Source organism: Zootoca vivipara, chromosome 15, assembly GCF_965207765.1.
Source record: "Zootoca vivipara chromosome 15, rZooViv2.hap1.1, whole genome shotgun sequence".
Classification (NCBI taxonomy): domain Eukaryota; kingdom Metazoa; phylum Chordata; class Lepidosauria; order Squamata; family Lacertidae; genus Zootoca; species Zootoca vivipara.
The window spans coordinates 4,449,810-4,474,341 of record NC_142598.1 but is presented as its reverse complement, the minus strand read 5'-3'; the positions used below and the strand labels follow the sequence as shown (position 1 = coordinate 4,474,341).

Here is a 24,532-nt window from a genome sequence, read left to right as displayed (position 1 = left end):
TGGTAAGGAAGCTAACCTTTTCCTACCTTCTGTAAAAGCCCAGTTGTCATACCTAAATTGAAGGAGCCTGCCTTGATAGTCTAGTTCTTTACATTTATTGATACCAGTTGGGTATCATTACGATGCAAAAGTTTAGAGGCACCAAGCTTATGCTAGTTGCTGAACAATATACTTTTGAAGATCTGAAACATATAGAAGACAAACACATTCTTACTGTGTTTGTGTGCTTGTTTGTGTGTATGCACACACGTATGTATATATTATGATGTCTTAAAATACCCCCAAAATCACTGTAATGTTGATCATTTATCACTGGACTACAACAATGGTTGCAGGAAGGGGGAGAAAAGAGAGGAAGATTACACACTGAGTAGCAAGACATTTCTAGTGGTCAACCCCAAAAGAAAGCTGCTTCGGGATCTTTTCACTTGCAGAGTTTCCTAGAGGACACAGACACACACACCCCAGAACTCTCTTTTATTCACATCGTTCAAGTTGACTTAACAGCAAGGCGTCACAGGAAGGAAGCCCCCACCCACCCTGATCATGGAGTCCCAAATACTGAGTCACTGTAAACAGAATTAATCACAGATACCACATAAATAAATAAGGAGGGGAGCACTTATAATACAGCTGCAAACAAGGGTTTGGGAAGTGGGCAAGGTAAGGAAACTATTAAACACCACCACCACAAACTTAGATGATGTACATCAGAAAGCAGGCCTGATTCTGTCCCGCTGGACAGAACTGAAGGGGAATGCCAGTGCATCCTTGAAGATATTTACCTTCAAGCAAAGTTCAGTGCAGACAGCCTTGATGCTGCAATAGACATAGCACTTCCACACAATAGTAAAACTACACCTCCCCTCTTGTCCCTTGGGATGTTTTAGGCTGGAGAAGCTAGAAAGAATCAAAGGAGAGAAAAGAAGTGACCAAGGAATGTCAGTGGAGAAGCAGCTATTGGGCAAAAGGAAGAAAGGCTGGGACCAATAGGGTTTAATGCATTGTGCTGGGCAGGTGGGGGGGAAGGAGATGTGACAACAGATGGAATGAACAGCACAAACCCAGCCCTGTAAGAAAGATCCCAGGGCAGGGAATACATCAACTGGCCCCTACTCTGTCTGGGGCACAGATATGGTAGGTCCCTTGGGGTCATCAAAACGGTCCATAGTCTTGAGACTCATGACCATGTGGAGGCCATAGGTGAAAATGGCAACAAGCAGCAGGGAGGTCAGCAACCCCATCCAGATTCCAGGAGAGAAGAAGCCGGCACAGTCACTGGCGTAAGAAAACCTTTCACCTGTCACGTTATAGCTCTGGATCTAAAAGGAAAGAGAGTTCATGCGTTAGTGACGGAGGCTGATTTGTGGCCCCCCACCTCACTCAACACATTCTGTTAACACAGCATAGGATGAAACCTAGTTTTACTTTAGAGGCTGTAAGAGGGCTGTGGGAGGGGGTATAAGAGTCCCTTAGGGTTTGCTCAGAGAAAGGAAGTGATACCCACACATCTCCCATTGCTAGAAGAGCTTGTAAAGCCTTGATTCAAGGTTGGGGTCACAAAACAGTACAACACAGGGAGACTGTCAATTAACTGTCTTCCTAAAGGATCTAAAACAGAGGGCAGTGGGGAAAAACTACTGACAAATCCTACCACAGTACATGCTCCCACTGCAACATACCTGAAAATTCATCATGAGCACCCTCCACTGGCTAGCAAAACTGTTGTTAGGTATTAACATGGCTTCCGAGGCTGTTGGATGACTGGCCACATAGGTGCAGGCAAAAGAATAATCACTGGGTGCCACAATCTGGGTGGCATTGAAGAGAGCTGGGGGGTTCTGAGGCCTGACCAGCTCCACATTGTGGAGGGTAAACCAGTACCGTGCAGAAACTGGGTACAGGATGTTCGTCATGCGAAACCTGAGAGGAGAACAGGGGTGCAAAGAAAGTGAAGACCAATAGCTGGTAAGGTCACCTGGAGCAGATCTCTAATATCCAGTTAGACTCCCCCATCACCCCACCCCAAATCATGAAGTATTTCTCAAACCTCAATTGTAGAACCTCTTTGGAATGGCAGGGCTCTGTCATCTTACTCCCTGAAATAGTTCCCATCTCCTTTTATTGGGGACTTCTAAACCCCTCTTAAAAGTTTTGACTAAATGTTGCCCCCCTGGCTGCGTATGGCCTTAGACTCAAAAAGGGAGGCATAAATTGCTACGTGATTATATATGATGTCATAAAAGCAAAACTCCGAGGAGCTGTGTCCATCATACTTACGTGATTTTCAATGGAGCCCCACCCACATTTGAGTATTTCAGTACCAACCTACAATGCGGAAAGAAAACAGAAGCGTTAAAACCTGCAATATACATCCCCTCAAGTCTACATAGCCCTGGGACAACATTTCCCCTCCCACCCATCATTTCTATAGCCTTGCCTCAGCCCTTAACCAATTTCGTGAGAAGAGGGAGTATTTTAAGCCCAGTTTCTAGTTCGTAAGACCACAGAGAGTCAAGTTGCAGGGAAATGCAGGCATTCTGAGATCTCGTCCAGGAACCCAGAGACAGTGGTGAGCAGGACTCTTCATGGTTTGGAGACAGGGCTTCCACCCCCGCCCCCCACCCCCATCATGGCTGGAGAAGCAAAACTGCACCAATCTGTAATTATTTGGAGATTGTTTGCGAGCCACCATCTGGCTGTTTGTGCATAGTGCACATGTTGTCTTGTGTCCGAGTTTTATTGGCGTAGCTCAGAAGATAAGCCATTTTTGGCTTACAACACACACACATTTGATCCTCTTCAGCACCACTGGCAGCCAACATCCTTACTGCACCCACACACTTTCCCCAACTGTCCCAGCCCTCTCTTCTTCATTCCTACCATCCATCCATCATGCACCTAATCTCAGATCCCTTGCCCAGCCCTCAACTCACTCAGAAGCATTAGATGTCCACTTGGACTCATCCACATTGACCGAGCGTTGCTCTCCAAATGTGAGGTTAGTAAGATCATGCCATGTTGTGCCATTAAAAGCCACGGAGAAGTTGCTGGCCCAGAAGAGTATCAGTGGGGTCCCAGTGGCAGGGTACCGAAGTGGTGCAGCCGCAGTTTCCTTCTGGAGCAGCTGCCGACCCAGCCTCTCAGGAACCATATCAGAGATATCTCGAACAACCTGGAGAGGGAGAAAATAGGGCAGAAGGGGATCAAAATGGGATTGAGAGGCTCCAGAGAACTGCCGGTGCTGCAACTTTAAGTGCCTTCCCCAAATGAGCCTCCCTTCCCCACACCTCTTGCTTTGCTTAGGCAAGCTCAGGATGCATTGCTTTAAGAGCCATGGGTATCCATAGTCATTGTGGTAGCCAAACACAGCAGCGCCCACTCAATAATGACACTGGTTCCCTGGAAAACTTGCCCTAAAAGCTTACCAAGCTCCTATAGCAGGCTTCCTCAACCTCAGCCCTCCAGATGTTTGTTTTGCCTACAACTCCCATGATCCCTAGCTAGCAGGGGATGATGGGAATTGTAGTCTCAAAACATCTGGAGGGCCGAGGTTGAGGAAGCCTGTCCCATAGTGTTGGGTTTCTGAGCAAAAAACATAAAACAAAACAAAACACTTTGTTTTTAAAGAGTGTTTGGATAACCCTGCTGGTTTTAGAACTATCTTAAGGTATTTTTAGTTTACTGTATTTTAATTGTTCTTAAATGTTTGCATCCCATTAATGTGCCTGCCTTGGGATCAATGTTTGGCGGCCTAAAGGCAGGGCATAAATGGAACATATTAAGTTAATGAGGTGAAAGGACATTTCCGGGAATGGGGAAACACTCAGAGCAGGTATCTAACCAAGGTAGGATAGGAATCTAAAGAGCCATGTACCCGTGAGGGCCGCAAAGCAGTCAGGATGGCCGTGTAGGGGATGTCCTCTGACTGAAGAGCACTCAAAACTTGTCCAAGGATTTCATCTGCAAGGAGAAATCTTGTTTTAGAAAGAGAAACTCTCTAAAGGCTAGAGACTCCCACTTACAAAAGCACAAGCTCATGAAAAAACTTCAGCCCTAAGCAGCGCCACTTGTATCCTAAGAATCCAGCCTCATTTATAAACGCACCAAACTTCCTGGCTTTCCTATAAGACTAGTGTCCCTTCTCAGAGAACAACAGTCACTTTACAGCTATGGCTCACTTGCATGCATTAATTCACAGAGAATTATGCAAATTGTAGTTGCTCCCCCACTCCCTATTTACTGAACATATCCTGCCCTTCTTCCTGAAGGAGCCCAAGACCTCAAACTGCGAGGCAACAAATACCCACCGAGAAAGCAAGGCCAACCTTGGTGTCAGTATACCCTCTAGACCTTCCAAGCAGCGACCTCTCAACCCAAACTCAGCCCCATCCTGAAAGCTTCCAAACAACCCTGCTCCACAATGCTCACCATTGCTGGTCAGAACTTCCTTTGGGGCCATGAGACTAGAGCTGGAAGGTGGGGGATGAGGAGAGAGAGAGAAATAAGTTCTGTTATCTTCTTTATATAGGAAATGTCATCAATGCCGTCCTAGCTGGCGGGAAAGGTTTGTGTCATTGGTTCAATGGCACCTGTGACCATACTGCGTCTCCATGTACAATTATCTGGGATAGAAGAGAGTCCACAACGTTGGCAACTGAATGTACATTTTAAGACCATGCAGTAGCACTGATGGGTTTGTTTGGAACACCAGGGCAGCTGTCCTTGGCCTGATGCCCTCCAGATGTTCTAGGCTACAATCCCCATCAGCCCCAGCCAGCATGGCCAACCATCAGGCATGGTGGGAGTTGTAGTACAACAACTTCTGGAGGGCAGCTGGTTGGGGAAGGCTGTGCTAAGGGAAGTATAATATACACTTGGGAACAGGGAGTTTTGAAGCAGAAAAGGAGGGATGCGTCCATATATCCTATAAGAACAGGAATGTATAAGTGCCAAGAAACAACAGCAGGCTGGAAGGACTAGGTGCAGCAGAACAGGTTGAAGACATTAAGATCTTGGGGTGCCAAATGATGCTGAGATGTCTAAGGCTTTAAATTCAGCAACCGTAAGAGCTGGAAACTTGCTTTTTCAAAGTTAAAATAAGATAAGTTTCTCAGGATGTTTAATTTCATGCTAAACAGCACGCTCTGTTCTTTGGAAGTTAACCTCACGGACACATGAATACACCAGGGCAGCTCATGCATTAGGGGAGGTAAAGCAATTTGCTTTAGTCGCAAGATTCCCCCACATCACTGTGCTGCTGCCAGCCCCACCAGGGCTTCATCTGCACTGCTAACCTGGCCCCAATGCCTTCGCCATTGCACCCTTACCGCTGCTGCTGCATTGTGGCAGCAACACAGCCACAGGTACAGTTGTGGTGATGGGACTGGCAGTAGCGCAGGCATGACAGTGGGGGGCCCAGACCTGCCGGGGGGGCGGGCATTGTCGTGGGCCAGTCAGAAGATTCCACTTTGCATCCAGTGCCATGGGGCCCCTTGGCAACGCAAAGAAATGTACTGGTTACAAACCCAGTGGCATACGGCAGTCGTATCAACAGCAGGGCTGGCAGGCTGGCATTGAGCCGCAGCTCCTGCAAGGTGTTCTGATCTACGTGAAGAGGAGATATGCCCAGCTTGGCCTTCAAGAAGGCGGGGACAGCACTGGCTGCAAACCAATCCACAGATGGAAGCACCAAGGACGACGGAGCGGCACCAAGTGCATTCTGTCAAAAAGACAGGGTTAAGAGTTAGAGCCAGAGCCACAGGATTTTCTAAGGCAAACAGCATGCCTCCCCCAGCCTGGTGCTTTCCAGATAATGTTGGACAACAACACCCATCATCAATGGCCACATGGCTGTGGCTGGAATTCAGAGCTCAATCCGAGACATGCAACTTTCTGAAAATGTACAATGCGTTGAACATGAAAGTTGTGTGTTGAGAAGGCTTATTGTCAATAACCCCCACTTGCAAGGCATCTAAAATTCTGTGTGGCCACAAGAGGTACACTAATGAACCACAGATAGTTTGCAGTAAAGACAGAGATATACGTTTGTATTGCATAAGAAATCCAGCAGCCGTTTAAATCCAGACATGTCCATTTTGCTTGATGAAAAGGGTCGGACTTTCCAGAATGAACTTAGTCCATGTTCTGAACATATAGTGGAAAACATACACACTGCTTCTCCTTTGATCAAGCTTATGCACCCTTCTAAGAATGCTTCCAGGCGGCTTCTTCCCCCAGCAACAGCAGTTTAAAAACTTAAAAACAGTGGGCAGGTTGGTAAGAGAGGCAGAGGTGTTATTTCATAGAAGTCGTACATGTAGGATGAGAATTTGGCACTAACACTGCTGGCATTACATTGCAGATTTACAGTATTTTTATCCTGCTCTCCATCATAAAGGAAAATGAAAGGAATGCTAGGGGGGGCTTACATATCTCAATAATAAGACAGTCCCTGCCTTCAGGCTTACAATTTAGAAGTCACAACACAAAAGGAAAAAGGAATTGGCGAGTGGGAGAAGCAAATTTAGGCACTAGTTCTTAGTTACAGAATTTTTGAAACAACTAGTTAGACTGGAACGAGTTCAAGGAGAGAAGGAGCCAGAAACTGCTAAGTCTTTCAGCCGAGTCAACGGACAGGCCCTGCATTCCCATCTCTCCCTCTGCTATTGTCTGATAGAATGGCTGCTGCTAGATGACAGTGGAGGCAGGAGCCAGGTGAACTACTAAAGGCCAGCATGACAATCTACTGATTCCTAGCATAAAGTAATTCTAAAAATTGTCTCTAAGAAGAAGGTAGTGTTTCCCTGCCCAGTGCATGTGATGCTCAGTTCATGCACTGGCTGTTTCACTCTTTCCAAGGACATCATTCCCCACGGCAGTGAATCATTTCCATCTCTAGAAAGAACTTCTCTAAAGCCAGAAGTTAGGTTTTGTGCAACACACTTTTGAAGCATTTCAGAATCCTACCCTGATGAAAAATATTTAGCATCTTCAGCAGGGTATTCTATGTTTCTTTTATATTGCAATTTGTAATTTCTTTTCCAAAAAATATAATTTATTTAGGTTTCTCACACACCTTGGGTTCTTTGGAAGAGCCAATATCGAGCAAAGCCTCTGACAGCTTAGAAAGAAGTTATTGTTGCATTATCTTTTATTTAATTCAGAAGAGAGGTGAAGGTACAGAGAGGAAATGTACATGTACTTAATTTTTTGTCTGACCTACACCCAACTATTGGCATCTTCCAATTCTAGCCAATACAAAACTTAGTTAGAGCTTGCTAACGTTGTAGCTAGAATAAAGGATAATCAAAGTTTTATTGCACACTTTGTCCAAGGCTGCAAGTTTCTCCCTCACCCCCCAGTTCAAGTTATTTTTCTTCACTTTATCCTCTAATCCAGCCTTTCTTAACCTTGGGTCCCAAGATATTGCTGTACTACAACCCCCATCTTCCCTGACCACTGGTCCTACTGGCTAGGGATGATGAGAGTTGTAGTCCAACATTTGGGGACCCAAGGTTGATAAAGATTGCTGCAACCCAAGGAAGTGGAACCTGTGTCCCTTAACATGCCCATTATCCCTCACTATTGGCCATGCTGGCTGGAACTGATGGCAACATCTGAAGGGCCTGTATACCAACAGAGGATCAAAGAGCAAGTGCGAGATGTTCCAACTTACACTGCAGACCATGAAAAGAGGAGGAATGGAAAAAGCACAATCCTAGTTAGCTGTACCAGAACTTGAATTTACAAATGCTCTTAAAGTTCCTCTTTTTTATTTATATTCTTGACACAGCACAGCAGTGCAGTGGCCCATCGAAAGTATAGACGTATATATAAAAGCAGGGGGAGACACCCGCAACTCACCTAAAGTATAGCTCCCCATTTCTCACTTACCTCCAGATTGGGGAAGGCACTGTCTGGCTTGTTTCCAAAAACCCCTCCATAGGCTGTGAAATCCTCAACACTGAGCTGGGAAAGAAGATTGATTTTAAACAACTTTTTAAAAGTACAATTTTTAATGTTTCACAGTGATGCTTTTGTATTGTGTTTAAAAATATATTTTCATTCTGATTGTAGTTCAAACACACAGAATAAAGAAAAAACTAGGGGCAGGGGAAAGCTTTTGACAGCAAGCACTCTGCAGGCTCCCAAACCCTCCAGATTAGAAGCAGCCTAGCTTCTCCAGCCTCCATCTTATATCCCCCCCCAAAAAAATCATGTTAAGAAACAGTAGATGCAAAAAACAGCCTAGCCACAATTAGACTCAATCATCAGAGGAACTAGCAAAGAGAAGGGGGGGGTGAGACATGTAATGAGGAAGTGATAAATAGAGAGTCATGAGACACCCAATTCACATGACCAGCAGAAAAAAGTTTCTTCTCCTTTATGCTGTACAAGCTCTGAAAAGGCTACAAGCAACTCTTTCTGCCAAAGCACCAAATGGATGAAATGGGTGGAAACAGCCCTTTCAACAATTATTGAATTATGCAGTTGAAAAAAAGGCAATTTCCAGAAGATAATTCCGACCTCTGAAATGAGAACTAGATTAAGTGGGGGAGAGGTAGCTGAAGGGTATGCCTGCAGTAAAAAGTGAATAACTGAAAACGGCCACGTCCCAACCATAAAAGAGCCAAGCGTGTTTTGCTTGGAGAAGAGGAGATTAAGGGAAAACATGACAGTGGTCTCCAAATATCTGAAGGGGTGTCATGCAGAAGATGAAGCAAAATTGTTCTCTGCTGTCAAGAGAGCAGGACTAGAAGGTATGGGCAAAAATTGCAGGGAAGCAGGTTTTGACTAAATAGTGGAAGAAACTTCCTATTGCTGAGAGCTATTTAAGCAGAAGCTGGATGGCCATCTGCCAGGGATGCTTCCTGCATGGCACAGCCTACACTGAGCATAGGTTTAAGCTAAATGACCTCCATAATTCTACGAACTCTCAGCACTGTCACAACAAACCCCAGGGTTCCTTAGGAAGGAAAACTTTTCACTGAAGATCTGCATCCGCGGTGCATTTGTGTCCTCAGCAAAGAGTTCTGCCAGGGGCCAGACTCACTTTCTCCTGAAGGAACAGCAGCACATTGTGAGGTCCGCCGTCTAGTGCAGAGTCCAGTAAAGCTGCAAGCTGAGTTTCTGTCACCACATGGCCCTCGTGTGGTACTGCCAAGGGAGACCATAAGGAGCTGTATTCACAGAACGAAGAGAGACAGTGAGAAAGGGATAGACACAGAAACAGGGTCATAAAAAGAGCAGTTGTGGGCACATAGATGGTCTTTTATTTCACAGGTGCCATCTCCCTACTCTTAGACCAGCAGACAGGAATACAGTCGTACCTTGGACTTCCAAAGCTTTTGAAAACCAAGTCACGGCTTCTGATTGGCTGCAGGAAGCCATGGAAGCCCCATCGGACGTTTGGATTCCAAAATATTGTTCACAAACCGGAACAATCACTTTGCAGCGTCCGGGAGCCAAAACATCCAAGTTCCAGGGCGTTCGGGATCCAAGGTACGACTGTATATTTGTCTGTTTCATGAGGACTGAAGGGCTACTTCACCCATTACAAAACAAAGGGCAGAGAAACCCAATGAAGGTTTGTGTTCACTATATGGTTGCTGATGAGGCCAACTCAGGCCCCATCTACACTCTGCTGTACATTTAAAGCAATATCATACTGCTTTAAACAGTCATGGCTTCCCCTACAGCATCCTAGGAAATGTTTACAGAGTTCTCCGGAAAGAGGGATTGACTGCTAAACCACTTTGAGAATTGGAGCTCTGCAAAAGAAATGGGTGTGTGTGTGTTTCTCCAAACAACTCTCAGCATGCTTTAAAAACTGCAGCTCCCAGGATGCTTCATGAGAAGCCCCAATGGTTTTGATGATGCTTTAAATGTATACTGTAGTGCAGATGGAGCTTAGTGCTCAAAGTTATGTGCCATGTGCAGGCTGGGTTCAAACCCCCCAACTCAACCATATTCTCAGAGGGGAAATCACCATTGTTAGCTTCTACAACTGAAAAAGGAGAACAAACCACACAATTCCAAAGAGGAGCAAGACAGTACAATATCAAATATCTTCTCTAAAACCTGGATTCTACTTAAACAAAAAGGGGGTGGTGGTAGGAAAACCAAATGCCAATCCTTCTCACACCCACACCAGGTTGGTCACTAAATGTTTCAAGGACACAAACACTTCTGCACTTGCACAGTCTTAAATCAGACTCTGGTCAACTGACCATGGGTTGTTCATCCTCATCCAAGTCTATTGGCTAAGGCAGCCTTCCATAGTCTAGTGCCCTCCAAATGATTTGGAGTACAATACCCATGGTGGCTGGGGCTGATAGGAGTTGTAGTCCATAATGTCTGGAGAGCACCAGACTGAGGTGAGGGCAGTCCAAAGAAGCCTTTTTAAATTCCCAATTCCACCTCCAATACAATTTCTCACTTTAGAACTGTAGCTCCGCCTTGCCAGACAACACCACCCTTGCAAACATGCATTTGTGTTGCGTTTCTAAGTACAGTGCAGCACACTTTCAATACCTGAAGCCGCTAGTGTGAACAAGGACAGCCCAGAGCAACTGAAGAGACATTGGGTCAGTGGTTCTCAAGCTTTTCTTGTCTGGGCCATACTTTCAGAATAGAAATTTGCTTGTGGCCCACCGAATACATTGGAAACCAAAAGGAAACAACTCCTGGCAGTGCTTAATTTATAACACAGAACACAACTGCTTTATAATATGATCATGGGACATCTAGAGGGTACAAAACAATGCAGCTACATAAGAACATGAATCAGTACATTCAGTAGAGCATGAGACGCTTCATCTCAGGGTTTGTGGGCTCCAGCCCCAAGTTGGGCAAAAGATTCCTGCACTGCAGGAGGCTGGAGTAGATGACCCTCGCGGTCCCTTCTAACTCTACAATCCTATGATTCCCAAAATATAGTGATTGCCCTTGAATCTTCCCCCCTTTGGAGAACCACTGCATTCGGGGGAAGAGGCTAGTTGCCCGTGCGCATCAAGCCGTCTGCGGATTTGCCCCCAGGTCGAGGCGAGCCTCACCGCACACCCCCAGCCCAGGGCCACCCACATACCTGCGGCTGGACCAAGCCACCAAGGGCACCTGCCCTGTCTGCGCGGACACCAGACCCAGCAGCGCCAGCAGAAGAAACCCGGCCGCCTCCCGCAACGCCATCTTGCCTTCCCTTCTTCCTTGCTCCTTGCAGCAGCAACCCTTCCCCTGCGCGCCCCAGCCAATCAGGACGCTGGGAGATGCGACGCCCGGGGAGGCAGCCAGTCTGGGCGCGAGGCGGGGCCAGCGGCAGCCAATGGGACCCTCCAACTCCGCGCTGTTTCCTCCTCCGCCACCCGGCCTCCGACTTCCTGCCCTTCTTACCCCTGTTCTGCAAAACCCGCAGCTCCGGTGATTCATTCCCGTCCGCTGTCGCGCGTTTGGCTCGGCGAGAGGCCAGGCCAGCTTCGCTAGCTTTGGCCACAGTGACGCAGGCCTCGGCTACGTCTCATGTTGACTACTGTAGCGCACTCGATGTGGGACTGCCCTTGGAGAGTGCTCTGACCCGGGCTGGTTATCTAGGAGAACACGGTTCCCTTGCTAGAATACTCTCCTCAGAGAGGCTCGCTTGGCACCTTCATCTATATACAGTATATATATATATATACCGGTAAATGCTATAAAGGTAAAGGTAAAGGTCCAGTCGTGACCGACTCTGGGGTTGCGCGCTCATCTCGCATTATTGGCCGAGGGAGCCGGCGTATAGCTTCCAGGTCATGTGGCCAGCATGGCAAAGCCGCTTCTGGCAAACCAGAGCAGCACATGGAAACGCCGTTTACCTTCCCGCTGTAGCGGTTCCTATTTATCTACTTGCATTTTGACGTGCTTTCAAACTGCTAGGTTGGCAGGAGCTGGGACCAAGCAACGGGAGCTCACCCCGTCACAGGGATTCGAACCACCAACCTTCTGGTCAGCAAGCCCTAGGCTCAGTGGTTTAACCACAGCGCCACCTGGCTATATATATATATAAATGTAAAAGGGGCATGTGGGTGGGTCTCTACTTTTCTGAAACCGCTTGACCGATTGCATTCAAATTCGGACACAACGTCCCATGCGGCGGCAGTCCAAATGTCCAAAAAAAAAAAACCTGTTCCACAACACACCACTCAGCCGAAAGTGCATGCTGGGAAAAGAACCAGGTTGCAAACCAGCACCCTCTAGCGACAGCTACACTGGTATTACACCTATAGAACCTTCCCTCTCAACAGCACCTCAGCTGCCGTTTACATACTAGGCCAAAGCCTTTACAGACTAGGCCGAATGGAGGTACTGACTCGCCTGGGTGGGGGGGGGGGAGGAGGGGACGGGATAGGTCAGGACATGGTGGGGCCAGTCACAGGGATGACCCAGGGGGTGGGGGGAGGAGGGGGCAGGATGCGTCATGGATCGACACAGGGTGGTGGCAGTCACAGGGATTAGCCACGGCACCGCGTGGCAGGGCCAGCTAGTCAAGTAAATAAAAATATACTTAACTAACTTACCCATTGTGTTGCAGCTAACTCAGTTCGCCCCCCCAATCCCAGTTGCCATGTGTCCTCTTTTTTTCAGGTCACACCCTCTTTTTCAGGGGAACGTTTTTAAAATTTGCCAAAATGTCTCTGGCTATACTTTCTGGATGATTCCTAGACATGACTGTTGATTGAAAACTTGCTTTCCCCTTCTCTTCTCCTGCCCCCCTCAGCAATATATCACAGCTTCTATAGCCTACGTATAAAGGTAAAGGTACCCCTGACCGTTATGTGCAGTCGTGGATCACTCTGGGGTTGTGGCGCTCATCTCGCTCTATAGGCCGAGGGAGCCGGCATTTGTCATGTGGCCACCATGACTAAGCTGCTTCTGGCAAACCAGAGCAGTGCACAGAAACGCCGTTTACCATCCCGCCAGAGCGGTACCCATTTATCTATTTGCACTCAACGTGCTTTCAAACTGCTAGGTGGGCAGGAGCTGGGACAGAGCTCACCCCATTGCAGGGATTCGAACCGCCGACCTTTGTAGGGGTATTTAAAACATCCTCTTTTTTGCTCTTTGAAATATGGCAAACCTAACTCCCCCCCTTTAAAATTAATCCTGGCTACACCCATAGCAGGCGGTCGTAGTGACACTGCCAGTTTGTTGATATAATCAATGAACAATTACCATGTATTCAGAAATTTATCCTTCTTACCCTGCCCATTTATCATCACGCTGCTGTGTTGATTCAACTCCCAGATTGTGCCATTTCCCATACCTGGGTAAAACAAAGATCGTAAAATGAGAGCCTCCCTCCATTTCCCACATGACAGCTATTTCCATTCTGGCAGTGGCTGTTAGAAAAGAGACCATGGTCAAAGATGGAATATTGTGGTTGTGATCTCCCCCACCCCCCACCCCGGATCCCTGTTTAGTTTATAACCCATTATGATTATTTCAGTAATTATTTATTTACCCAAAATGGTACACAAGAGTTTTTGCACCATTTGCTCCCTACCGGGATGGGGCTTTCCAAACCACTGGAACAATGGAGAGACAAGTAACCAGTCATTTTTCTTTCCTCTTCTTGGCAGGCCTATTCACCCAACATGTGCATGGTTGGTCCTTAATGCAGGAGCCGGGAAGCTGTGACCACCAGGCGTTGGAAGCCAACTCCCATCATCAGCCCCAGGCAGCAAGGATGAGGGAAGCTGTACGCCAACAACAAGAACAATTCACATCTCAGAATACTGTGGTCTTGTTCCCACAATGTTTGTTGCTAGACACTGGAACATTAGAGGATGAATTGCTTGTGTGAATCAGCTGTCATGGGTTTAAGTTCACATGCATTTGATGCGTGGCAAAAGTCCAGTCTGTGGTGTCCATTCACAGGTGAAACTTATTGCTGGGCGTTGCAGTGATCGGGTGATGAGTATTTGTGTGTGTACAGTCCTTAAAGCAAACTACAAAACAAAATACTTGTGTCTGCACTAGTAATTTCTGAAACGGTCTTCAAGGATCGCTCCACTAACAGTGCATGGCAGTAATCCCACTCTGGAGTTACCAGAGCATGGATAACTGGGGCAAGACTATCCTGGTTCAGAAACAGCAATGGCTGGTGAGAAGCGCTCTTGGGTCTTTTTACACAAGCACAAAGCCTTCAAGAGGGAGCTGCAAGCAGCTTGATGATTAGTGTACCTTATGACAAATGACAAACAGAAATTCAACAGGTGAAGCTTTCACCAGAATGCAAAGGTGGCGACAGAGGTGGGGAAGTTTCGCTTGCTGTTTAAAAGTAGGAGCCCTGCCAGAAAGAAAGAAAAAAGGCAAATCTTGCTATATAAATAGGACTTCAAGGCCAAGGCCAGGCCATCCGTTTTGGCTCCCCTGTCACTCCCCCCCCTTCCTCTTCCTCACTGCCAGCTATTAGCTGCTTTCCCCGTTGGCAAGAGAGACAGAGAGAGACGCAGCAATGGGGTGGGGAATCTGTGTCTCTGCAGATGCTGCAAGGACTACAACTCCCATTATCCCTGACCCTCGGCCATGCTGGATGGGGCTGAAGGGAACTGGAGTCCAGCAACACCTGGAGAAACACTATGATTAAGATTTTGCTTGTGTTTGTGTAACTGATTAATCAATATGGTGAGCTGGCTCAAATATATTTAATCAGTTAACACATGCAGACTAGAAAGTAAAGTACACTGGATAATTTATTAGAGCACCAGATTCTATGTACTTTGTCTTCCATCAAGGCAGTCCCAGGCTTGCCTGCTTCTCAGCACCCAAAACAGGGGCGTACCCAGGATCAAAATTAGGGGTGGGCAAGGGGCGGGGGCAAGGGGTGGGAGGGGAGGGGCCACAGTGGGAATGTGGGCGGGGCTACATGGCCTGCGTCCTCCCAGCTCTTCTGAGGAGGCAGCCCCAGGCTCTTGTTCCCGGCGCGAAGCTCCAGAGGCGCGGGGGGAACGCAAGCCTGGGGCTGCCTCTTCCGCGCCTCCCAGGTCTTCCGAGGAGGCGGCCCCAAGCTCCCATTCCCGGCGCGAAGCTCCAGAGGTGCGCGGGGAACGCAAGCCTGTGGCTGCCTCCTCCACTTACAATCCCCGCTCCTGCTTAGCGCTCCTCCGCTTACGCTCCCCTCGCGCCTCTGGAGCTTTGCGCTGGGAGCCGGAGCCTGGGGCTGCCATGCTGCGCCCCTTAGCCTTTTGCTTCTAGGGGGGGCAATTGCCCCCTCCTGCCCCCCTGCCCACGGCACTGGTCGCCCCTCTGGGCAGCTCGCCCCATCCCCCGGGTGCACTGTTTCTGCCCCGAGCGCAGACGGCTCAGCCTCCTCCTCCTCTGATTCCCACCCGGCTCCCCACTGTGCCTCCTGGGCTGGCTCCGCAGCCACTGTCCCTGGCTGAGCTGCCCCTGCAGCTGCTCTGCATAGACATCAATGCACCCAGCCAGAAAAGTGAGTGTGAGTGCCTCGATCCGGGGAGAAAGTGGGGGGAGGGAGGATCTTGGAAGGGTTGAAGGAGCCTGCAGTGTGTGTGTGTGCGCGCGCGCGTGTGTGCGTTTGCTGCTGCTGACTGACTGTATTTTGAATTGGGGGAGTGTCTGTTTCTCCTGCTGCAGGGGAGAAAACTACAAAGAAGTGACTTCTTGGTGGGGGTGGTCGGGGTGGGGTGGGGAGAACAAGCGAGGATCCCTCCGTCTCTTACGTTTACACCCCACCGCTTTTGCAGCTCGATAGTGGGAGGGGGAGAGGAGAAAGTGCGATGGGTTCTGGAAAGGGGAAAGGGGAAAGGGGGGAGGGCTGGTCTGTTTCTTTCTGGCTGGGGCCACGCGCCCCGCTTTTTGCATTGAGATTTCTTCTTTCTTTTTAGCTTGGGGGGGGCAGCTGGCTTCTAGAGTAGGGCAGCTGCCCTAACGTGCCCCATGGCGGGTACGCCCTTGACCCAAAATCTATCAATGTCCAAGAGTATCCGAGAGGAAAGAGTTCCCTGCTGGCTCCTGAACACAAAGCAACATCTTGGCTCTAAGGATGGCATGTTCAGTGCCTCCTCTGACATCAGTAGCCCATGGGCAAGTCCAGAGTCCAGCCAAGACTATGGGGAAGCTTCCTGTTGCAACCAGCTATCAAGCCACAGGAGGCCCAAACAGGTCCATAGTTTCCACCACCAAGGAGAGATGCTCCAGGAAGGAGCTGATGGACACACGCAGAATCCGGGCTTCATCTGCTCTCCATCGACTGCAAAAAAATAAAATAAATATATTTTGTGTAGAGTGAAACATAAAACGTCAACACTTGCACTACACTTAACACAATGAACATGCCACTCCTTCTGCCAATATCCTCTTTCTATTCCAGTCCTTGAGCTTCTCTTTTACTCTTGGCAGACACTGGGCCCCTGGTCCAATACATATTGATGCCAGAAAATATACTGTTTCACTTAATTCATTTATTCTTATCATAGCACCACCTGAACACAAAGGACTCAACAGAGAGGATGGGAGGAATGATTCTTATTCTCCTCCTCCTCTATATAGTATCATCAGCTTGTATAGCACTTTACAGAAAATACAAGGGGATAGATCTCTGCCCTGAGAGGCTTACAGTTTAAAATTTGGCACAACAGAGGAAGGAAAGGGATGTGGGTGCAGGCGAAGGACGCGATGATTTGACTGACAAGTGCTCAGGTTTAGTTAGAGGCCTGGGTGCTGCAGTGACAAGGGCATCCCACCAACCTTCATTCACTAGCAGTGGGCACAACACCCCACTTGGGGAAGGGCCCCAGCTTAGTGGGAGAGCAGCCATGCAGATGATCAATCCCTGGTAGGTCTGGGAGCTATGCCTGTCTGTCCCCCTTAAAAACTGCAGGTGGGCCTGTGCTAAATGGATGGGTGATAGGCAGATTCCTACGTCCCCAGGAAGTTGTCCTGTGTGCAGAAGCACATTGATCCAAATGCAGGTCTTGCTCAGCACACCACTTTATTTTACTTGCACCCCACTCTTCCTCCACGTTATGCTCAAAACAACCCTGCAGGGTAGGTCAGGCCAAGAAACAGACTCATTCAAAAGGGTTCAGCTCCAAGGGCCTTCTGGCAGTTCCCTCATGTGAGAAATGAGGTTACAGAGAACCAGGCGGAGGGCCTCCTTGGTGGTGGCACCCGCCCTGTGGAACGTCCTCCCGTCAGATGTCAAGGAGATAAATAACTATCCAACTTTTAGAAGACATCTAAAAGCAGCCCTATATAGGGAAGTTTTAAATGTTTTATGTTTTTATATCTATTGGAAGCTGCCCAGTGGCGGGATACAAATAATAATGTTGTTGTTGTTGTTTAAACCCTGGGTCAAGTCCAAGAAGCCATCCATTACAGCGCCACCTTGTCTCTCATCCTCCTGCAGCTTGTGCAGGAGACCTTCCAGCAGGCTGCACCCAGGACTCAGAGCCCACCATCTGCCCCGACTGGCACCACCCCTTGCCTCTTGTAGAAGGGGGCGCCTGGCCAATACTCACACATGCAAGATGTCGTCCGTCACGTCCAGTTCCTTGCTGATCCCTTCTTTGCGGGGCTCAGGGTCAGGGGCCAGGGAGCCCAGCGCAATCTGAGCCAATGATGATGATGGGAAAGGGATCCTCAGCTCACTGATGTTGGGGGGGGGTAGCGTTAAGGAGCATAAAATGTACAAGAAAATCCCCCCACACTCACACACAGGCGCACACTGCCTACCTTTCCAACAAGAGACACGTTCTCTATTCAAGGTCACCTTTGTATTCCATGTTTAATATTCCTGGGAGAGCTTCATCTAGTCCCTGGTTTTCAGCTGAGGTGCTCTGACACGGATTAGAATCCCTGCTTATCCATGACTGTGGATGGGAGAAAACTCAAGACCAATGTTCAAATTGCAGGGTGGAGGGCAGAGGGGGCCACTTTTGTTCCGATCTCTTTCGCCTACTATTTTTAGAGGGGGAGGGGGAGTTGCATCAGGGAAGCAGGGGAAGATGTGCTGTACCTAAAACAGGAGAGGGCCCAGGAAATGTGGATTTCATTAAATGCCTTCCTAGGGGCCCCTAGGAACCAGGGGCCCCTTTACCTTTAGGGACCCAGGTGGCGCTGTGGGTTAAACCACAGAGTCTAGGGCTTGCTGATCAGAAGGTCGGCGGTTCGAATCCCTGCAATGGGGTGAGCTCCTGTTGCTCGGTCCCAGCTCCTGCCCAACTAGCAGTTTGAAAGCACATCAAAGTGCAAGTAGATAAATAGGGACCGCTACAGCGGGAAAGTAAACGGCGTTTCCGTGCGCTGCTCTGGTTCGCCAGAAGCAGCTTTGTCATGCTGGCCACATGACCCGGAAGCTGTCTGTGGAAAAACGCCGGCTCCCTCGGCCTATAGAGCGAGATGAGCGCCGCAACCCCAGAGTCGGACACACACGACTGGACCTGATGGTCAGGGGCCAATTACCTTTACCTCTTTCCCTTCACCCACGCAATCACCATTCTGTCGTATTTGCAGTTAGTGGTCAAAAAGCATTAAAGGGCAACTTATCCCCATTTCTCTCCTCACAAAGAATCCTGCGCACTGTAGCTTACCCCTCACAAAGTGCCCATAATACTTTGCGAGTGAAACCCTAGCAACCCATCACCTTGAATTCCCAGCAGATCTAGAAATGCAACTTAGCACACATGCATTTTATGCAAATGCATGTCGTGGGTCTGCGCTTAGAGTCCCTTCAGCAACACCCTTGCAAGTGACCACGGACTCCGGCCCCCTTCCCACCCTCCCAGCAACAGTGTCCTGGTCCAAATCGCACTTCTACTCTGAACATACAGCACAGGACGCGTTCCTATTTTATTTTTACGGTTTCAGTTGCAGGACTGGGCAAGGCTTTTGCACTTCTGGCACGTCAAAGGCGCGGGTATTTTAGCAGGAGCTGAAATCCCGTTTCGATCTGCAACCGGTGAAACCCATTTCAACCGCCTTTGCGCCTCCTGCCTATTTCCTGAAAGGCGGTTGCCAGAGGCTGTCGGGGCCAGAGGCGCCTTTACGCAGAAGCAAGTCCCGCAGCCGGGGACCTGATCCCCCCACTCCCCTCGCTCTTGCCCCGCGATCCCGGCGTTGTTCCCTCCCCCCCCCCACCTACGGTAGTTCCTCCCTCCCACCCAGGAAAGGAGGACCCCAGCAGGAATTCCCGCCCCCCTTGAAAACAGATAAGGTGGTGGGGGTGGGGAACCGCGATACCTCCCTCCAAAGGACCCAGGCGTCCGACAGCCCACCCGCCCCCTCCGCGGGCGCATTGCTGCCTCGTCCCGCCTGCTTCTTTCCCGCCGGATACAACGCGAGGCCTGGCCGGGACACAGCGCTCCCTCCGGCCGCCGCCGCTCCTTCCATCGCCGCCGCCGCCTCCCCCTCGCTCTTCCCCACGTGGGCGCCGAGGGGTGGATCCCAAGGAGCTGCCAGCCCACGTGGGTGGATCCTTCCGAATCCACCAGCATTAGCTGTAGAGTCTGAGACGAGGTGGCGGCGAGCAATATGCGTTTATGAATATTATAGGGACATATACCCAATGTGTGGTGGGTTGGGGTTTGTTTTTGTTTTTAATGCATTTTGTTGGTTTTTCCGCAGAAGAGCAATAAACACAATCAAAAGCAAAACTCGGGAACATAGCTTGCCAATCACTTTTGGTATAAAGTACAGCAATTTAACCTGCAAGCTTTCAGCTTTCTGCGCTCAGCAGTGTGTTTTGTTTTTGTTTGTTTTTTAATTAAAAATTAAATTAAAAAATTGGGTTTGAAGGATCTGGGGGGGAAAGACTTTGGCAATCTGGCACACCATTGCACCCAATGTGTTTTGACTACACACGATTTTGGCTTTAGGTGCGATTCCAGAACACAAGCCCCACCTAAGTTGAGGGCTTTCTGTGCCACATTATCAGAGCAGGCCCACTGAGGAGGCAGGGCAAAGCACCTGCTTCAGGCGGCAAAAAAGCAAGAGGCAGCGCTCTGCCCACCCCTTCTGCCAACTTGTGGACAGTGGAACGCTCCCTTCTTGCTGAGCTTGGCAAGGGGGGAGTGTTCCTGTGTGTGGTGGGAGCAGAGGTCACATAATGGTAATTAATTTGTTGCTGATTTAGGCCTCTGCATAGAGAAACGGGTTGCAGCAAGGAAACTACTGTCCTCTTGTCAGTGGAGAAATCTATGAGACACTAGAAAGTGCGGATGGAACTTTGGTCCCATTCACACTATACATTTAAAACAAATGGCTTCCCCAGAGAATTATGGGAACTGTAGTTTCTTACATGTGCTGAGCATTGTAGCTCTGTGAGGGGTAAACTATAGTTCCTACGATTCTGGGGGTGGGGGTGGGGCCATGTGCTTTAAATGTGCTTTGCATCTATGGTGTGACTGTGACCTTTCACACATGCTTGATTTTCTGAGAAAGCTGTAAAAAAACAAACAAAGGTTTACGAGTACGGCTGTAGATTTATGGTGAACACGATGGTTTGTAGAATCCTGTATAGCTTTCCAAGTTGGTCTCTGCCCAGGCCAGAGCACTTCTGTGGCATATAACCAGGCCCAGAACATTGGTACCAATTGAGTGCCACATTTAGTGCCATATGCACTTCATTCTAATACAGTAATATTGGAATTTTCACAAAGGGGAATTACACACACTAAAATAAATATTGGAAGAGGAAGTGTGAGTCATTGGTGCTCTCATTCCCCAATATACTCTGTGTGTGTGTGTGTGTGTGTGTGTAGGAAGGAATTCTTGCTGCAGGGGAAGGTGGTCCGTTCCCTTCAGCAATATACCGCCCTGAAGAAAGAATGAAATTTCCACAAACTAATGTGGAAAATGTTGCAAAATGCCATTCTGGCCCTCCTGAATATCTGAGTGGATAGTTCTTCTAATGCCTGGGTATCCCTGACTTGCAGTGGCTCTCTAAGGATCTTTCTTAGCAGCCCTATCTGGAAATTCCTGGGACCCCACCCAGGAAGCATGAACTCTGAAAGGGGGCTATAGCCCCACCCCAACGTGCACTTACTAGGGAGTAGCGGTAAGTCTTTGGAAGCACTCGGACTTCCTTCAAAGTAAACTTACTTAGAGAACAAACTGAAAATTGACAACTGTCTTCTGTAAAATAGGACACCTGAGCATCTTATATTTGCTCTTCATCTGTTAATGAGTGAATGCCTTTTCCACATTCTGCATAATCTAAATAGGATCTGTTTGAAAATTTAGGTTACTTCCTAAACAACAATGCAAAATTAAGAGACAGTCTTTTGAGCACCTTGCTTCATTTAGCTCTTAAGGGAGAGATAGAGAGAAAGAGAAAGAGAGAGGAGGGAGAGGGAGAGGGAGGGAGGTTGCATTGGAAGTAAGCAGGGACACCGCAGGGGCTTGAACCCCGTCCTGGAAACCAGGAGCGCCAACCACCAGCGTCTTTTGCTTTTTTTTGGCCAATGCAACAAGGTGAAAAGCAAAACCTGAGAGAACACTCTGAATACAGAATGTTCTCTCAGGAAAAAAGAAAACCCTTAAGAGTTATGAAGTTGCAGACAAAACACAATCGAGGTTTTATCCCTTGCCAAGCAAGGGATATTCACCTACCGTAGATGTGTTTAAGTCACAGAGTGCCATGTTGACTGCCATTAATTTGCAGAGACTGGTTCCAGTCGTTAAACTCTGCCTTTATGCTCACCTTTTTGTTTGTCCCTCTGAAGTGTGAATTCATGGGCCTGGAAGTTCCTTCTGCTGGTCTGTGAAAAGCAATCTGGACTCATTAGTTTGTCCCCGGCCCTTTCCCACCAATTCCAGAGAAATGTTTTTTAAACACAGCTGTTCTTACTGACCTGACTTCTGCAGGAAGAGCTGGCTTCACCTGAGTGTGGTGGGCTCTTGGACAGAACTGTGAAGAGATCAAGCGGGGGAAATGGAGAAGCCAGCACAAAAGGATTGTACTGAAAAAGATCACTGAATTGTGAGGTGTGAAGTTCACTTGCCGTTAAGTTTCCTGAAGGCTTGCAAAATTCTATTTCTTGTGTCGCTGAGATGCACCTGGAAGAGACTAGGGTCTTCAGCAGCCCTCCCCTCCAGACACAGGAGCAAAAACAGCCGGTTACCTAAAGCAGCGCAGTCAAGACGCAGGTGCCTCTCAGTCCTACACTGAAGATGTTCACTTGATGCATCAAGAGCTCTGACACTGCCTCTTGTCAATGGAGCAGATTTGCCTCCGGCACAGGTGAGGTCTGTAAAAAAAAGAGCTGGAACAAAACAAGGATGGCTGTCCCACCAAAAGATGTACCTTATTGTGTGGTGATGGCACAGGAAGGGGCCTCCCCTGCAGTGGTGTCCCGACAAGAGACGTCCCTCTAGGTAGAAGCACGGAGAACGACTGCATTAGGCTTTTGAGTTCGCAGCTCTTCTGAAAAAGTGATTGAATAACCAACATTGCTCAATACAAGCTCTTTGGAATATTTAGTTTGCATATTTGATGTATGATTCCATTTAGAGCCTACCTTTTCTCCAACAGGCTCAGGGTGCTTGAATGGTCCCCCTCACGGCAACCTGAAAGAATCTTTGTACAAAGAGTTGCAGGCAGAACACAACAGAAGTTTTCTCCTCAGTCAAGCACAAGATACTCACCTAGTTCACCTTCAGCCAGAAGACACACAACTGTATTCCTGCTATAATTATTACGATAGAGCATTTAGAGATTACTTGTTAGTTATTAGTGCCTATCACCACCTCTGATAATTCAAAAGGTTTTTTAATAGAAGCTACGATTGCAGTTGAAGGTAACCAAGTGAGAGGTTACAGGCAAAGGAAGAAGTTTGCTACACCAGGTTTTTAAATATATTACCTTAGGAACAGAAGTACTGGCAAGGATCCAAATTTTAGTATTTGTTGGAAACCCAGCAACTATCAATCCTATCATGCAAGTTTTCACCAAAAAGCCAGTAATACAATTTGGGTCAAATTCAATTTCTAATAAAGTCTCAGCATTTATGGATCATGTTCCCTGCAGTAAATAGTCATACCTGTACCTCAGGCAAAGAAAATTGGGAGCTACATGCCTCCTTTATCTACAGGATTTAAGGGTACAGACCTCTATTCCAAAACGTTTCACAATTGTGGGTTATTATTATTTTGTGTGGCCCCGCTCTGGTCATTAGTGGAACAATCCGCCACCCCCTTATGTATGAGTAAAAATGGCCAGAGTCGGGATTCATAAGATTTCAAATATTTTCTCAGTCAGTTCAGCCTTACCATTAACAGACAAAATATTCTGCCCTTTATGTACAGGAAAAAATGGTTAAGGCTCATCCTTCCTAATTCTGAATATGTTTGTGCTTAAACGTTTACTGGACTTTTTTTGCTGAAAAATGGCTGGCAAAATGGTGAAAACCTCTACTCACTCTAATGCCTCTACCAGGCCGCCTCTACCATTGCCATCAGTAGATTGACCCTCAAAATGCTTTATTGGCTTTTTAACACTGAAATCAGCGACAGACAAAGGAAGCCGTTTTGATGCATCAGCTTTTAAAATGGGTATTCTAAATGGGTATTCTACCTTAGGAACAGAATTACTGGCGATGATCCAAAATGCTGGCATGTTTGGAACCTTCTGGATTTATACACATCTGAAGGAACAAAAACTCAACAATATTTTGGTGACCCTCTTCTGCAGTTGCCCAGTAACTACAATTAGGTATAATACTCTCACCCTTGGTTGGTTGCTTTTTGCTGCTGCTCCTTGTGGCATTCTCAGTTATTTCCCCCTTTTTTGCTCCCCCCACAACCAATTCTTGATCCTAGTGGCTTCCAAACCTTTTATCACATACCCTTCTCACTTCTAAGTCTTACCTGTGTTAAAATCTTACCAATCTTGGTTTGTCCAACTTCTAGAGCGAGGTTCTGGAGCAGGTGGTCGCAGACCAGATCCAGGTGCGCTTGGAAGAAGCTGATTTTCTGGATCCATTTCAATCAGGGTTTAGGCCTGTTTTGGCACAAAAACTGCCTTGGTCGCCCTGTACGATGACCTCTGTCGAGAGACAAGGCGCTCAGTGACCCGGAGTGCCTTCCATCACCTTCAGCTGGTGGCCCAGCTACGCCCCTCTCTGGACAGGGATAGCCTGACTCCTGTTGTCTATGCTCTGGTAACCTGTTATTGGGTTGTTATTTTTGTTGATTTTGTGTATTTGATGTTTTATGTGAACCGCATTTAGACCTTCAGGTATAGGGTGGTATAGAAAACAAACAAACAAACAAACAAACTTCGGCAACAGAAACAGGCTTCTTTTATGAAATGGCTTCTCCAGTTGTGTTATGTATTGGTTTAATTTGTGTACATGAGTTTCTCTGCTAGTCCTGTAACTACCTTTCCCGCTCCTGGGCGATTCAAATGGGTGCGGTGACAGTTGCTATTGGTTAACTTGTTAGCACAATTTGGATCCTCACTCTGATAGGTTCCAGCCAAAATCTAAATGTATCCTTTCTCCAACCCCTGCTCCTGAGAGTATCAAAGGAGCTCACC

The 24,532-nt window shown here is 47.9% G+C and overlaps 2 protein-coding genes and 1 long non-coding RNA gene across 3 annotated transcripts; 1 reads left to right on the top strand and 2 right to left on the bottom strand.

Annotated features, from left to right (window-relative positions):
• Positions 1-462: 462 nt before the first annotated feature.
• Positions 463-11,225, bottom strand: ATP6AP1 (ATPase H+ transporting accessory protein 1). The gene is made up of 10 exons (XM_035140311.3): positions 11,090-11,225; positions 9,056-9,182; positions 7,897-7,971; positions 5,529-5,722; positions 4,432-4,472; positions 3,878-3,963; positions 2,937-3,175; positions 2,281-2,328; positions 1,683-1,923; positions 463-1,322 (listed from the first exon to the last, which is right to left on the bottom strand). The coding sequence occupies exons 1-10, from the start codon at positions 11,188-11,190 to the stop codon at positions 1,113-1,115; spliced, it is 1,362 nt and encodes a 453-aa protein (XP_034996202.1). The 5' UTR covers positions 11,191-11,225; the 3' UTR covers positions 463-1,112.
• Positions 11,226-11,428: 203 nt separating this feature from the next.
• Positions 11,429-13,992, top strand: LOC148683342 (uncharacterized). Its single transcript, XR_015947300.1, has 2 exons — positions 11,429-11,657; positions 13,611-13,992. It is a non-coding gene; the product is annotated as an uncharacterized LOC148683342 (long non-coding RNA).
• LOC118097487 (EKC/KEOPS complex subunit LAGE3) lies at positions 13,466-19,474 on the bottom strand. The gene is made up of 3 exons (XM_035140329.3): positions 19,331-19,474; positions 17,517-17,645; positions 13,466-16,246 (listed from the first exon to the last, which is right to left on the bottom strand). Exons 1-3 carry the CDS (start codon positions 19,384-19,386, stop codon positions 16,135-16,137), a joined length of 297 nt encoding a protein of 98 aa, XP_034996220.1. The 5' UTR covers positions 19,387-19,474; the 3' UTR covers positions 13,466-16,134.
• Between the last annotated feature and the right edge of the window lie 5,058 nt (positions 19,475-24,532).

Bases quoted from the DNA above. Each gene is read 5' to 3' on its own strand.
- ATP6AP1 (XM_035140311.3), bottom strand. From the start codon at position 11,190: ATGGCGTTGCGGGAGGCGGCCGGGTTTCTTCTGCTGGCGCTGCTGGGT. The intron at 3,964-4,431 runs GTGAGCATTGTG...TTCTCCTTGCAG, and splicing joins GGAAGTTCTGACCAGCAATG to ATGAAATCCTTGGACAAGTT. The intron at 1,924-2,280 runs GTAAGTATGATG...TTCTCCTCTCAG, and splicing joins GGGGCTCCATTGAAAATCAC to GTTTCGCATGACGAACATCC.
- LOC118097487 (XM_035140329.3), bottom strand. From the start codon at position 19,386: ATGGAAGGAGCGGCGGCGGCCGGAGGGAGCGCTGTGTCCCGGCCAGGC. The intron at 17,646-19,330 runs GTATCCGGCGGG...CCCCAACATCAG, and splicing joins TCCCGGCCAGGCCTCGCGTT to TGAGCTGAGGATCCCTTTCC. The intron at 16,247-17,516 runs GTGAGTATTGGC...ATTTTTTTGCAG, and splicing joins ACGGACGACATCTTGCATGT to TCGATGGAGAGCAGATGAAG.